Here is a 15,813-nt window from a genome sequence, read left to right on the forward strand (position 1 = left end):
ACATGTGTGTGTGTGTGTGTGTGTGTGTGTGTGTGTGTGTGTGTGTGAAGTCTTGGCTGTTCTGGAAGTTGCTCTGCAGACCAGGCTGGCTTAAAACTCATAAACATCCTCCTGCCTCTGCCCCCAAGTGCTAGGATTAAAGACATGTGCCACCCACTTGTCAGCTCTTAATATTGTATATTTATTGTCAATCTTGATTATAAATTAACTTGTTCTTTTTTTAACAGTTTACAAATTTTGAGTCTTTCAAGCTTTAACCCCTTTGTACCTGGATATAAATACTAGACACGTAGATGATTTTATATAGCTGCATGTGCTGGTTACACAAACTTCAATGTATCTGCAAGAGGGATCATCTAAGAAAAGACTCCATCAGAATGCCTGTGAGCAGTCCTGGGGGCCCAGCTCTCTGTGGGAGGCACCCCCTGGGAAGGCAGTCCTGGGGGCCCAGCTCTCTGTGGGAGGCACCCCCCTGGGAAGGCAGTCCTGGGGGCCCAGCTCTCTGTGGGAGGCACCTCCCTGGGAAGGCAGTCCTGGGGGCCCAGCTCTCTGTGGGAGGCACCCCCCTGGGAAGGCAGTCCTGAGCATATATGAAAGGTAGCTGAGCAAGCCGGTAAGCAGCATTCCTCCACTACTTCTGCTTCAGTTCCTGTCTCCAAATTCCTACCTCAAGTTCCTGCCTGGCCTCAATTCACGCTACACTGTGCTAGTGACATGTAAGCCAAATAAACCCTCTCTTTCAAAATTGCTTTTTGTCAGTGTTTTATCATAGCAACAGAAACCAAGCTAGGACATTGTGTTGGGACAGATTTGTATATGTTAGCTTTGGCACAAATAGGTGTGCTTTCTTTTTATTGCTCTAAAGCAATTCCCTTTGTTCAGTGAACAGTAAGCTGGTTAAACCTTGAAGACTGTCAAGGAAAAAAAAAAACTAGCTGAGTGCAGTGGTGAATGCCTTTAATCCCAGCACTCAGGAGGCAGATCCTAGTGGATCTTTGTGAGTTCAAGGTCAGCCTGCTTTACAGAGCTACTTCCAGGTCAGCCAGAACTACAGAGAAACCTTGTCTCAAAAAGCCAAAACAAAACAAGCAACAAAACATGCCAATTGTTGTTTTGCCATTTTGTCCAAGCTCTGAGATGAGAGTTTATGGAATCTTCACTAGGAAGAGTGTATTTGTGGGTGTGGGAGGATAGCTATTAGGAGCTGACGTTCTCATCCTGGAATCGAACTCTTAGCAACAAGAGCCTTTACCCACTTAGCCATCTTGCCCTGCTGGGTAGATCTATTTTGGAATCTGATATAATCTATTTCTCCCAGAAAAAAAAAATATATTCAGTGAGCATTATAAACAATTACTAAGTAGATTTGGATGGTGTCTTAGTTACTATTGCTGTGTTGAAACACTCTTGGGGTGGAAAGGGTTTGGCTTACTCTTCCATATCATTGTTCACCATTGAAGCAGTCAGGGCAGGAACTCAAGCAGGACAGGAACCTGGCGCTAAGAACTGATGCAGAGGCCATGGAGGGTGCTGCTTACTGGCTTGCTCAGCTTACTTTTTTTTTTATAGAACCCAGAATCATCAGCCCAAGACTATGTCCTCATCAACAATGGGCTGAGCCCTCTCCATCAATCACTAATTGAGAAATGCTCTAAGGTTTGTCTGCTTATAGCCAGATCTTATGGAGGCATTTTCTCCATTGAGGTTCTCTCCTTTCGGCTGACTCTAGCTTGTGTCAAGTTGGCATAATACTAGCCAAAACAGATAGCTCTTTCTAAAATTTTCATGGATTAGAACTAAAACCAAGGAACATGTTAAACAGGAAAAGGCTACCACTGAAATAACCTTAGTCAGTAGAAGGCGCTGTTTTAGCTGGCTTAGCCGGCATCATCAAGACATGGTCAATGTCAGAGTGAATCCTGCCAGCTCCCAGACCCCACCACTCTTCTTGTTCCGTAGCTGTCAAGCAAGCCGTGTTCGATGGTCCAGAGATATCAATGTTCGAGGATGCAGGGACACTTTAACCCGGAATCCCCAAGCCACGCCCACCACGGGCCCCCCAAGGCAGCTGGGATGCTAGTTTAGTTTAGACCAGCCCCCAATCCCCAAGACCCCGCCCTCAGTCCAACCGCATCTCCAGGCGTCCAGAGGCCCTACCCACCCTGCCAGACGTCCCCCTCCCGTCCCACCACCCACCCGCCCCCGCCTCCAAGTCTCCTTTTTCGGTCACTGCCTTGTGACCAGGGCGCAGCCCTACGCCGCAGAGGCCAAAACAACCCTGCCATCAAGGCCCCGCCCACACGTCTAGAGTCCCGCCCACGAGGAGAGGCGCCTCCATACCGTCAAGGCTCCGCCCCCGCTCACGCGTAACGTCACGGCCACGCCCAGCCACCGCTAAGGACCCCGCCCTACGCCGAGGGTCGGCCTCCAGGTCCAGCCCCGCCCGAGGCCCCGCCCGAGGCCCCGCCCCCAGCCGCCTGGTTCCCGGGAGTGGCGGCGGCTGGGCTGAGGCGCGGCCCTTCCTCCGCGTTCGCGTTCTCTGCCGAAGCGCGGAGCCGCGGTGTCCCGTAGCCGACCGGCTCCGTCTCACGCTGGACGCCGAGGTCCGCGGCCGCCGGTAAGTGTGGTCCTCGCGGGCCCGGATTGGCGGAGGCGCCGGACTCGGGCGGCGGGCTCGTCTGCTGCAGTGCGGGTAAGACCGCGCGTGGGTGTGGGTTTCAGACCCGGCCTTCCGCGCCTGGCAGGGTCGGTGCGAGCGGGCCTCGGGCCGCAGGTGGAGGTCGAACGGACACCTCTGTCCGCTTAGCTGGCCCAGGGCGGTTCTGGAAGCTCAGCCTTTGTTGGGCAGGGCTTCCAGGTTCCCTAATGGGGTCCCAGCCGTGCGTGCACGGGCCGGCCTGGCGCAGCGCCGGCGATGGAGGTGCTCACCCGGTGACAGCAGTCCCCTCTCAGGAAACCTGTGTAGGGTTGTTGAGGACACCCCACATCTTATAAAAGCTATTCCAGTGAGGTGTCAGGTGTCTTGCGTTTTTTTTTTCTTAGTGCCATTTGATCTCAGTATAAAAGACCGAGTTCAAAACTGGGTTAAGAGGGGTTGATGCGCAGTAGAAGCAGGGACATTATCTGCAGGTAAATGGGAAGGCTGCTGATTGTCGGCTTTTACTGTGGTCATCATACTCCTTCCTTGTAAGCATGTTTACAACCCACTTCCGGATCCAGCAGATGGCTAAGAAATTAGGAATGGCTAAGGCGAGAGAGCTCCTATGGATGCTTTCTGTTTTAAGGTAAAGGTGTCAGGTGCACATGTGCATAGGGCTGTCCCTTTGTGTATTATCGTCTGTAGCGTCCATAACGCCCACTGAACTGCGGTTGTATCTCACAAAAAAGGTGCCAGAGATGGCTTGTGAGAGGAGCTGTTTAGAGGTTGACCTGGCCATTCTTGCTCTTGTATAACAGAGATTTCCACAGAACTGAGTCTGAATCCTACGCCTACCACTAACCCCTAATATCCCCATCTTTCGGCAGTAATGTCCCTCATGGGGCTCCAGTGTGTTTCATAAGTGAAATCTGTGTAGAGCTGACACGGAAGCTGGGTAGTGTTGGGATTCCCCATGCCTGTATTTTGAAGGGGTTCACTTGAATAATATCTCAGCTTCTTAGCTGTGCAGTTGTGCCAGCTAGCATTTTCTTCCAGCATTGGGCCATCACAGAGAAAGAACTGCACCTGCTGCCTGTTCATACCTGGCTGGCAGTCTCCTTGGCAAGGGCAGCCAGGCACTCTCGTCCTGGCCACTCATCAGTGATGCAGGTCTTCCTGGTGACCTTCCTGCAGGTCCACTAGTGTGGACTCTGAGCACTTCGTAGCTGATAGCTGGCCTTCCTTTTTCCTCTCTTGTCCAAATCAGACTCAGAAAGCTGTGTGTGTAAGAGAGAGTGTATGTGAGAGTGTGTATGAGAGAGTGTGTGTGTGAAAGAAAGAATGTGTGTATATGTGTGTGTGTGAGAGAGAGAGAGAGAGAAAGAGAGAGGGAGGGAGAGAGAGAGGGAGAGAAGGAAAGAACGAACTTTGGGCTTCCTTTTCTCAGGAAAGACATCCTTTTTATTTTGAGGCAAAGTCTCTCCTTGAACCTGGAGCCCAGGTTAGGCCAGGCTGGTGGACAGAGCCCCATGCTAGGATTACAAGTATGCCCAGCACATCTGGCCTTTATATTTGGATTATGGGGTAGTTCGGCTGCTTAGCACTTTCCTGACCGAGCCACCTCCCCAGCTCAGCCTCAGTCAGTATCCCAGCCTCCCTTCTGCCACCTCATGTCAGCCTAATTCAGCTGCAGTTATTTAAGTCGTTCCTTGAGTTCAACTAGAGATCCAGTCTTGCTCAAAATTCTTTGTTCTGGGACACTTAATAAACAAATTGTGCTTGGGATATTTCAGGACTGCCGTTGTATTGGAGTTCAGACTGAACATTCCTTAGAGGGAACAAAAGTAGGGGGCAGGGAGCTGATAGACTTTGTGGACTCGATGGATAAAGCACCGCCACTCTGCTCACCACTTTTTCCTCGAGGTTTCACAAAGTGTGAAGCTTGTCATTTCAGAAAAAGCTTACAGGTCCTCCTGAGAGTTGTGGATTCATTTGCATACACAGCAGCACTGTGGCCCGAGGAGCCTCTCTTGGAACACGCCCAGTACTGTGAAGGGATCAGAGGGTGGAGCCTTGTAGAATGAAGGAGACATTGGTAATGAGGAGAGCTTTACAGGGCAGCAAGAGGATTCTGAGAGTGCCACATGAGAACATGGAGTGGGGGAAGAATGAGAGTGGGAGACTAGACTCTTGCAGGACAGAGGGACAGGTAGAGGCAGAGGTGAGAGGGACAGTCAGCAGCAGCAGGACAGAGGGACAGTCGGAGGCAGCAGGACCTAGTGTGAGTATGGCAGGTGAAGGGAAGGAGGAGTGTAGAGCCACATATGAGCCACTTTGTACAAAATGGGAAAATGAGGGAAGAGAGTGCTGAGTGGGTGGAATTCAGGGTGTAGTTGAGTTTTTTAAAAAGTGTTAATTTGCATATAATTTACAGACCATCAAATTCACCAGGTATGTAATTCCGTGATTTTCAGTGGAGTTACAGAGTTGAGCAGCAGTTGCCATAATCACATTTCCATGACCTCAAAATGACCCTGCCTGTCTGTTTCTGGTCTATGCAGGCAACCACTAACCTGCTTACCATCCTGAGAGACTTGCCCACCTTGCGTATTCCATCCAAATGGAGTCATAAAATATATGATCTTGCTTGGCTGGCCATTTTCACTAAGCTTATGTTTTCTTTCTACCACCATCCCCCACCCTACAGAATCTTGTGCCCCCTTCCCTCACTCTACCTATATCTGTCTGTCTCTGTCATGACCCTCAGGATCTCATACATCTTTATGTTGGTCTTGAACTTACCATGTCTGAGGATAACCTTGAACTCTTAGTTCAAGTGAATTCTCTTGCCTCACTGCCTAGTTCATGATTACAGACATGCTTACCACAGCTGGCCAGAACTCCTGTAACAAGTACTTTACCCACTGAGCCATCTTGCCAGTACCCTACTTGGTTTTTGTGGAAAGCATTTCCAGTCTCCTAGTCTAGTCATAGAGGATTGAATTGCTAAGTGGACCTCTTAGGTTGAACACACACCCTTGGTTTGATAAAGGCCCATTAATGGGAGGGACCTTGTTCATGCAACATTACCAGCCAGCAGCGGGATGTAATTTTGTTGGTTTCTCTCCTAGAATTAGTTTTGTCTATTAGACAGATCCAGCATCCTTGTTTCTCTCTGCCTAGTGCACTTGTGTCCCTCAGAATCTGTGAGGGTGGGAACTCTTTATCTTTATTTACCCAGTGCCTGGGCTAGGAACCTTGCTAAATATTTGAATTGGATTGCCCAGCAAGCCCAGTCTGTGGACACAGGTCTCTCATGCTCTGAGTTGGGGAGGACTTCTGCACTGGAGCAGTGCCCTCATGTGTTTTCTGATCTCACGTCTAGATCCCTCCTTCATTGTGAGAATGTAAGATGGACCCAGAGGAGCAGGAGCTACTGAACGATTACAGATACAGGAGTTACTCGTCAGTAATCGAGAAGGCTTTAAGAAACTTCGAGTCCTCCAGCGAGTGGGCGGATCTCATATCTTCGCTCGGCAAGCTCAACAAGGTGCTGGGGCACTTCCTGTGGGAGGGTGTCAGTGGGGACAGAGTTGTCTTCTTAAGGTAGGGGATTTGTGGTGGTTAGAACAGCTAGGAAGACAGAGAAGAAAGAATAACCAGGGGTTCTGTCTATCAGACTCACCCTCACCTAGTTCACGTCACTGCATAAAAAACTCCCAGTGTCTTTGTAGCACAGAAGACAGACAGATGCTGTATTGATGATTTATAGTGGTGATGCAGTGCAGTGGTCTTTTTTATTTGCTTTTTGGTTTTTTGAGCCGAGGTTTCTCTAGGTGCCCTCGAACTCAGAGATATACCTAACTCTGTCTCCAAGTCTTGGGATTAAAGATGTGCACCACCACACCTGGCTGTGATAGTGTTTTTCCTTAAGTCTGTGTACTGATGGAATGTGAAATTGTCAGTATTATTCACTTATTCAAAGATTATTCTGCATCGGATGAGGATTCTGTTTCTTTTATGCTGTACTTTTTGTAGAGCTGACTGGTGACTTCTAGAACAGAAAACAAAATAATTGCATGTGTGCATATGTATGTGAGTGTGGGAGTGTGTGTGTGTGAGAGAGAGAGAGAAAGAGAGGGGTGGGGCATGTGTATATGAGAGAGAAAAAGTGCATGTGAGGAGTGTGTGTGAGAGAATGTGAGTGTGTATGAGAGAGTGTGTGAGAATGTGTATGTGTGTATGAGAGAGTGTGTGTGAGAATGTGTATGTGTGTATGAGAGAATGTGAGTGTGTAAGAGAGTGCATGAGAGAGAATGTGAGAGTATGTGCGAGAGAATGTATGTGCATGAGAGAGAGTGTATGTGAGAATGTGTATGTGTGTGTGAAAGAATGTGTGTATAAGTGTGTATGAGAGAGTATGTGTGTGTATTTGAGAGAGAGAAAGTGTGTGTGTGTGTGTGTGTGTGTGTGTGTGTGTGTGTGTAGATGTAGAGAAGGTTGTACTCTGGGAAGATCCAAGAGGATCAAATGGGGCTCCAGCTATCTCTGTATGACCTTCCTGTCCTGCCCAAAGGGAAGACTCTGCAAGAACTCTCAGGAGGTCAGTGACCACTGTGGTATGTGGTAGACAACCACTATAGGGAAGAAGAGACTGTGCCCTCTCAGGCTGGCTGGCCATCACTTGGGTTTGGAGCATGAGTATCAGGTGGGAGTTTGAAGATCCCCATCTCTATTTAGGTCAGGGAACTCCAGCAAACCCCACTGAGAAGAGAGTCCCTCCCTTTATCTTTCCCAGGTAGGGGGATTGGTGAAGAATAGACAGATTGAGCCGAGTACACCGCCTGGGCAGCTGTTGTGTCCCCTCCCATGTGCCTATCTCGACACCTTCCCTCTGAGGCCAGAAAGCAGCTCTCAGAGTGCTTGCTTGGCATGTGTAAGGCCCTGGGCTCAAGTCCCAGCATCGGGGTGGGGGTGGGGTGAGCATCTCAGCCTGGCAGATGGCTGTCCTGGGCTTGGTGAGATAGGAGGTTGGCACTCATAGGCCAGGAAACTCCTGGTCTCCTGGAAGGGATGTTTACATGGAAATGTCACAGGCAGGCGCTCAATAGGAGAAACAAATTTCTACTCCTGAGGTCTGTCTTAGATGGATACAGAAGCCTGAGGCTCTGTGGTTGGACAGCTCCAGCCATGCCCAGGTCAAAGGGTTACTCTGAGAGACACTAAAGAGACTGAGGCACATCTGAGTCCTGCTGGGTGCTTACCTGACCTGCCTGGTCTAAGAGCGTATGCCGGGCTCCCTGCATGGGGAAGTGAAGAAGGGCCAGGAGCTGAAGGCACCTGGAAGCACAGGATAAGTTCAAAACCAGCCTGAGCTATTATTGTGCTGTCTGAAAAACTAACAAAAGAAAAGACAGAAAAGAACACCGTGCCTGTTTATCTCAGAAAAAAAGCAGTTGTGTTCCTCATTTCTGCCTTTTAAAAAATTTTCATTTTTAATTGTGTGTGTGTGTGTGTGTGTGTTGGGGGTTGTGTACAGATGAGGAGGCCAGAGGTGGCAGGTCCTCCCTGTGCTGGGGTTACAGGTTGTTGTGAGCCACATGATGTGGATGCTGGTAATCAGACACTGTAAGAGTACCCTGAACCACAAGCCATGTCTCAGGCCCCTCTTCTGTGGGTTTTTAAGACAGGCTCTCACATAGCACAGGCTGGCTTTGAACTCCTCATGTAGCTAAGGTTGGCCTTGAACTCCAAATGCTCCTGCCTCCTCTCCTAAGTGCTGGGATTACAGGTGTTTATCATTGCAACTGGCTGTGTTTCTTAATTGAAATCCAATATATTTTGTCCACTTTTTTAATTTATTTGCTTATTTTATGTATATGAGTACACTGTAGCTGTCTTTAGACACACCAGAAGAGGGCGTGGGATCCCATTACAGATGGTTGTGAGCCACCATGGGGTTGCTGGGAATTGAACTCAGGACTTCTGGAAGAGCAGTGTTCTTAACCTCTCAGCCATCTCTCCAGCCCCATATTTTGTCCACTTTAAAGTCTGCAGTACATGATTTTTAGTACATTTTACAGTGTCATGCCACCATGGAATTTCTCATTCCAGAAAAATGTCATCTTCCAGAAGGAAACTGCCACTGAGCCGCCTGTCCACCCACAGGGTTTATCTGCCGCCTCTCCCTAGGGCCCTTGCACATGAGTCAAACTCTGCAGTGTGCAGTCTTGAGTGTCTGGCTTAGTTCACATAGCAGAGCGTCCACAGGGTTTGCCCATGTATGTAGCAGAGCATCCACAGGGCTTGCCCATGTACGTAGCAGAGCATCCACAGGGCTTGCCCATGGCTTGCTGGATTGTGCTGCATGGTCAGATCAGCCTGGTTTACAAGGCTGAAAGCTAGCCTGTGTGCTGACAGGTGTGGTGGCTACTGTGAGAGGACTGCTATTGTGCTTATGTCTGTATTTGCTTTGTTGTTTCTTTTTTACAGTCATGCCTCTGTGTGGGCGAGCCTGTGCTACTGTGGGGGGGGGATGTGTAGGTGTGTCAGTGTAGGTCAGTGGACAACCCCTAAGAATCAGTTCCCTTCTTTTCCCTTGTGGGTCTGGTGTGTTGAACTCAGGTCATTGGGCTTAGGGGAGAGCTCGGATGCACTGGAGGAGTACCACACTGCTTATCTGACAGCTGTGTCTCTCCTCATGCTCCCAGCAACGCACCAGGACACCAGCTTCTCCTCACTCTTATGATGCTGATCTCCATGCTTTTTATAATAGCCCTCCTACTATATGTGAAATCATAACTCATTGTGGCTTAAAAACATTTGTGTGTTTATGTGCCCGCATGTGCATGCATGGGACCGTATGTATGCCACTGTACACACATAGAGGCCAGAGGAAAAGTTGAAGGAGTCATTTTTTTTCCCTTTTACCATGTGAGTCCTGAGGACATCAGGTTTGGAGTTAGGAACCTTTATTCATTGAGTTATCTCTCTAGTCCCCAGAGAGAGGGAGAGAGAGCAAGAGCAAGCTATCAAATGTATGCTGTTTTGCTGGTGTGTATTCTGGGCACTGTGTGTGTGCAGAGAAGTCCTGGCAGCAGGAGTGTGTGTGGCGGGTAATGTAGCATCTATGTTTTAGAAACAGAGAAATGAGCAGTGGTGCTCAGTTGACCTCCTTCCTCAGCCTAGGGAATGGAACCACCTACATTTAGCATGGCTCTTACCCCAGTTATCATAGTCTAAGAAACTCTTAAACATATGCCCAGATGTTTGTCTCTTGTCAAGTTAACAGTTGATATTAACCATCCCGTCTAGTGTAGCTAATGCTTGCCCAGAGGATCCTGACTCTACTACAGGGGAGTGACTACACTGTTGTCCCAATTCAGATGAGAGAACTGGAGCCTAGAGAGCAAGTCTGTGACCGTGGGTACAGCTAAGGCACCAGGGCTCTGTCTTCCTGCTATATTGCTGGTGTCCAGGGCTGTGTCAGTGCTGGATCAACAGTGTATTGGGCGTTTTAAAGGGCTTGATTTCTGAGAACAACTTGTACCTAACATTACTCTTGCTGCTTGTCCTAATGATGTAGGAAACAGAGGGAATGGCTCCAGCAAGAGTGAGCAGATTCTGTCATCTTATTTCCACCTGCATAGCCTTCATTAATGTAAACTGGGTCCGTTCACACTTCAGGAAGAAGTGTGGTGCTGAACACTCATCTTTCCCAAGATTTAGTCACTGACGTGACCCTACCTGTCATATCACAGTGGATAAACGTTCTAGTTAACAGGCCACTTTTTGTTACATATTCTACCCGAGAAATCCTACCCTGTTTGTCATTCAGACAGTATTGCTTGCCTTTTATCCCCTCCAAAGCAAGGAACAAGGTCTCATGAATCTCCGGTTGGCCTCAAACTTAGCTTTCTGCTACCCTTCTGCACCCCAGCCACCACAGTCCACCAGTGTATATGAGAATGGGGCTGAGCTCAGGGCTTTAAGCATGAGACCACTCAGTTATAGCCCGGCCCTGTGCCCACATGCCTTGTTCTCTGCTGCTGTAATCAGTCAGCAGTCCAGAATATCCAGCTAAAGGGTTTGCAAGACTTGAGTAGGACAGGGTGGCAGTGACAGCCTGCTCTAGGCTCAGCCTGTGGCAGCTGGTGTTTGCAGAGGGCTTGCTATGCATTAAGGAGTCTCTGTGCCATATTGTATAGTATTTGCCATAGGCCTGGTGGTGCTGGCCTGGCCTCCAGCACTTGGGAGGTTGAGGAAGGAGTGTAGCAGATACGAGGCCTGGGCTATAGAGTGAGCCCAAGGCCAGCCCGTGCAAGTTAGTGAGACCCTGTCTCAGAATCCAAAGCAAGGAAAGGGTTTAGGTACAGCTCTGTGGTAGTACTCTTGCCTAACATGTGAGCCTGTAGGTTCAGTCCCCATAGTGCCGGGCAGAATAAAATAGAATAGAGTAAAAAGATACTTGATATCTTTGCTCAGGGCTCAGCGGACAGGCTGAGCCAGGAGCTAGGCTGTTGTCAGGTCCCACCTTCTCCTATCAGTGTTGTATAGTTGAGAACAGGGTGTGCCATCTCACAACCAGGGAGCCTTACTCCTTTGCCCAAGTGAGGCTCATGTGATTGCATCACCAGAAACTGTTAACTAACTCGCTTAGGTCACACAGCTGTTAGTGGTTGCTGTGTGTTGAATTGTACTTACCAAAACTCTCACTTCTGGTCCCTCCAAATGTGCCTGTATTTGCAAATAGACTGTTTACAGAGATGATCAAGCCGAAGTGAAGTGATTAGTGTGTGGCTGGAACCCACTGTGATGGGTATCCTTATGATAAAGGGCTTTGTTTTCTTGTTTTGTTTTTTGAGACAGAGTCTTATTATGTATTCCTGGCTGGCCTCAAATGTGCTGTACAGACCAGAATGCTCTCAAACTCATAGAGGTCCACCTGCCTCTGCCTCCCAAGCATGGGGATAAAGGTAAGTACTGCACAGAAGGGGGCTGAGGGGGTACATTAGAGCCATGTCTGGTAGATCAGGCCTAGGCAAGACGACAGCAGGTTAAGGGCTGTCTGGACTACAAAGAGTCCAGTGCCAGGCTGGGCAATTCAGTGAGACTTCAATCTGACAGAGTAGAGGGAGGTCGGGAGAGCTGTGGCTTGCCCACTGTGCTTGAGACTCTGGGCTCAGCCCCCAGTCCTGCAAAAAAAAGAAAAAAGGAGGAGGGGACTTAGACACAGATGTAGACATCATGAGTGACGAGACAGGGCTCAGGACAACGCACCTGCTGTCCAGGGAACGCCACCATGGACACGGCCGACTACCAGAGCTGCTGCGGGGAGCTTCTCAGGAGGAACCACTGTGCTGACACCTAAAGTGTCACCGACAGTGACTTCAGCTGCTTCCTGTTACAGACCATCATTTAAGCCACTCTGTGCATAGTTTACATTGTAGTGGATTCATCAAAGGATGTCATAATGGGCTGAACATGTCCAGTGCAGGGCTGTGGCAGCAACATAAAAGCCCTGTTCACGTGGCATAGGAGGCTTTACTACCAGGACGGTGACCAGTGTGATAGAGTCCTGCCTACTACGAAAGAAAGTTAAATGTGGGCAGTGGAGTGCAAGGGGGCAGTGACTGTTTTTAGACAGAGATGTCTCTCTTTTAACATGACATTTGGACAGAGGCCTGAGTGAGCAGACAGAGAGGCCATAAGTGATGCTGGCCGGAGTCCAAGGCAAAGTAATGGAATAGGTGTAGGCTGCTTTAGAAACAGAGTATTAGAGGAAAGAGGGACCCTAGTGACTCAGTCCTTTGGTTGTGGGGGGCAACTGGGTTTTTATAGGGGAGGAAAGGAGCAGAGCAGGAAGGCAGCTCCTGGACTTGGCTGACAAAGCTAACTATGGAGGTGTCCGACAGAGACCATCGGACATTCTGGAAGCTCCTGGACTAGGCTGACAAAGCTAACTAACTATGGAGGTGTCCGAAAGAGACCATCGGACATTCTGGTGTATCTGAATTTAAAGAGATTTCCTTTGGTAGTTAACATTTTAACCAGCTAGGAGGGACATCTCTATTGTAGCCTTAAAACAGGGTCTTGCTGTGTAGACCAGGCTGGCCTGATCTTGCAGTCCCCCTGCAGCAGCCTGAGGACTTTGTGCGGAGACCTGTGCTCAGGCTTTGGGGCAGAAGAGAATTTCGGGATGAAGCTGTATGCTGCAGGGGTGGAGACTGCTAAGAAAAGGTTTTAACACATATGTCAGCTGGGCATTAGGGAGAGAAAGAGGGCCCCGAGGAACAGGACAGTTGGCACCCAGGGGTGGGTGAGCTTCTTAGGAGAGTTGCATTCACGAGTCTTGGTGACGATTGTGTGTATGATTTGGTAGCTTTTGAAGTTAGATGGCTCCACAGGTTTCTAAGGAGCTGCTCTTTTTATTTTTCCTTTTTAGGAAATGGGATCCGAGGGTGGTTCCTGAGGTGTATAGGACAGGATTTCGGGGTGATAAGACAAAAATCCAAGGTCACAGGAATGCAAGGAGTCCTTACTGCGGTGAGACACGCGTGGGACATGAGCAAGCTTCACAGTTCAGTTTGTAAGAGTTTCAGTTATAGGTTTTGCAGTTAAGGGGAGTAAGAGTAAATTCAGGGTTGTGTTCACTCTAGCATTAAGTGTGAGTCAATGCCATTTTGTCATTCTTACAGGAAACTCTCCGTGAAAGGAGAAAACTGTCCTAGGTAGGCAACCTCCATAGTGAACTTAGTTGTGTCAAAATTCTATCCAACTGGCTCAAGACTGAAGCCAGACTCTGAGGTGGGGGCTCCTTCCCCTTCCCATGCCCCTCTTTTCATTTTCCTTGTCTTCTGTCCTGTCTCATAAGGACTCCAGTAAGACTACTGGGCTAAGTGTACCCCAAAGGGTCTCATTGGTACCCTAAGTACCTTTGAAAGGATCTGTCTCCTCATGCAGTCCATTTGAAGGGGTTGGGTGTTAGGACTCTGCTCAGACAGTGATTAGTAGGTCTACAGTCCAGATGACTGAGCACAAAAGCTCAGTCCAGGTGGTTTTTCTCACCCACCAATGGAGACTAGTGTTATTTCTTCAAGCCTTTTCACTGTCTAGGAGCCTTGTGGAAACCTTTGCCTGTGTAGTCACTCTGAGGACTTGCTGGTCTGGCAGTGACTTAGGTGACTTAGGGCAGGCTCCACTGCTGTCTGCAGGCAGCCTTCCTGATGACTTGAGTCCTGGCTGCAACACCTCAGAACTCCACACCCACTTGTTTAAGAAGGGATGACACTGTGGGGCATCCTCCAAGTGTGTATGAGTATCCTCACAGTGTGCGGTCTCTCTTTCCAGCCCTGACCAGCTAACCCAGCATTCCTCACCCCCACTGCCCAGCCCTAATAAGGAAGGGGACCAGATGCCCCTTCCAGCCATACGACACTGGGCTGTCTCTCTCTTCACCCCCAGTTCTCCATTGTTAGCATGTGGCACCTTGGTTTGGAGCTGCGGTTTTAACTCTGCACTGGTAGTGATCAGCTCGAACCCCTGTAGTTGCTCAGTTCTGGTGTGTTTGCCCAGTCCTGGGTTTGGATGATGCCACGGCCCGTACCCTGGATGATGAGGGCCTTGCTGACTCAGTTGCCCAGTACGAGCCACTCAAACGTGACAAGGTCAAGGTGGATCTTTTTGGGATAAGCCTTCTGTCTGTACGGGAGTCTGCTGCACTTTTGATATTCTGTAACCAGGATAGTCTTATTTGTTTTGTGTTTGAGCGAAAGAATTTGTAGTTCATCCTTTCCAGTCTGCTGGAGAGATAGACGTTGACCAAGTTCACCCAGTTACCTCTCCAGTGACCAGTGACCAAAGGCTAGTAGCATGTCATCTAGCAGAATGGCGTTCACAGTGCAGGAAGCAGCTAGTGACCCGTTACATCTGTCGCTCTGCTGGAGACTCAACCCCCAGTGACTCTGGAGAAAGTGTTATTAGTAGACAATTTGATGAGGTCATAGGGTGAGCACTTATCTGATAGGACTGTGCCCTTGAAAGGAAAAAAAAAGGCGACCTCCCTCTGTCTACCCTCCAAGCACCCACATCGAGACACAGCCAGAAGGCACTTCTCTGCAAGCCTCGAAGAGACCTGAGCCAGCTGTCCCTGGATCTTGGCCTCTGGTACTGTGAGGTAAATCTGTGTTGTTTAAAGCACACAGTGTATGGTATTTTTTAAAGGCAGCCAAAGAGACTAATGCAGAAGGGTCGGAGTTAAACCTGCTGCTTTTCAACCCATACAACTGTTTGAACATGAGCACCAACCTTCAAGCTGCCATGGAGTCTAATTATAGGCGTTCCTATTTGTCCTTTTTAGGGGGCCCACCCCTGCCACGCTTTATTGACTCAGTAATCTTAACATCATTATACCATCCCGAGTCCTCACAAAGACTGCCACTGAGCCGCAACACCAACACTGTACAAATTAAGTGTGATTTGATGGGTTTGCCATGTATACAACCCCTTGAGACCCTCACCACCATCAAGACTGTGTCTGTCCCCTCCACAGGTTCCCTCCTGGTATATTTCACATCCACATCTCCAGACAACTGTCTGTCACTGTAAGTGAGTTTGCTTTTCAAGAAGCTTTGTATAAACAGAGTCAGGTGTGGTGGTAAAGGCTTGTACTCCCAGCAGCTGGGCGATAGATGTAGGAGTTCAAGTCCAGCCTCGGCTACATAGTTTTAGGGTTAGACTGGGCTACCTAAGACTTCCCTCAAAGTTAACTGAACGAAGCCTTGTATAAATGGGCTCATCCCCTGTTCCCCTTGCTCTGGCCTTTCTCACCCAGGCTATTCTGAAGGTCAGCCGAGAGGTAGATACTGATGATTCATGTACCGCTGAGTGAGGTACAGAGATAAACTGGATCAATTTCCTGCTAATGGACAGTTGAGGTCCTTCCAGTGGATATCTGTTCTATTTATTTTTTTAAATGATTGTTTCTGTGTCTATGTGAGGATCCCCTGGAACTGGAGTCACAGACAGTTGTGAGCTGCCATGTGGGTGCTGGGTCCTCTGGAGAAACAGCCAGTGCTCTTAACCACTGAGCCATCTCTCCAGCCTGTGTCTTAATTTTGTGAAGACTGTGTGTGTGTGTGTGTGTGTGTGTGTGTGTGTATGTGTGCAAGCACATG

General features: G+C 48.9%; 1 protein-coding gene and 1 long non-coding RNA gene across 8 annotated transcripts in view; both read left to right on the plus strand.

Moving 5' to 3' along the window:
• LOC116086618 overlaps window positions 1-2,131 on the plus strand; it is a 6,459-nt gene extending 4,328 nt beyond the window's left edge. For 3 of the 4 annotated variants that reach the window (XR_004117005.1, XR_004117008.1, XR_004117006.1), the window contains exons 5-6: window positions 228-383; window positions 647-745. This is a non-coding gene — a long non-coding RNA (uncharacterized LOC116086618). Of the gene's footprint in view, window positions 1-227; window positions 384-646; window positions 746-1,959 lie in introns of those variants that run through there. The other variant, XR_004117007.1, reaches the window with a different exon arrangement.
• A 305-nt stretch (window positions 2,132-2,436) lies between these two features.
• Window positions 2,437-15,813, plus strand: part of Dop1b (DOP1 leucine zipper like protein B) — a 113,616-nt gene continuing 100,239 nt past the window's right edge. For 2 of the 4 annotated variants that reach the window (XR_004116842.1, XM_031364471.1), the window contains exons 1-2: window positions 2,437-2,692; window positions 6,024-6,188. Coding sequence is in view for 3 of the 4 variants with exons in the window: in XM_031364471.1 (XP_031220331.1) it covers window positions 6,051-6,188 (138 nt within the window). In the remaining variant the exon portion in view is untranslated. The remainder of the gene's footprint in view (window positions 2,693-6,023; window positions 6,189-15,813) is intronic. The other 2 variants (XM_031364469.1, XM_031364470.1) reach the window with 2 other exon arrangements.

Source organism: Mastomys coucha, unplaced genomic scaffold, assembly GCF_008632895.1.
Source record: "Mastomys coucha isolate ucsf_1 unplaced genomic scaffold, UCSF_Mcou_1 pScaffold12, whole genome shotgun sequence".
Taxonomy (NCBI): domain Eukaryota; kingdom Metazoa; phylum Chordata; class Mammalia; order Rodentia; family Muridae; genus Mastomys; species Mastomys coucha.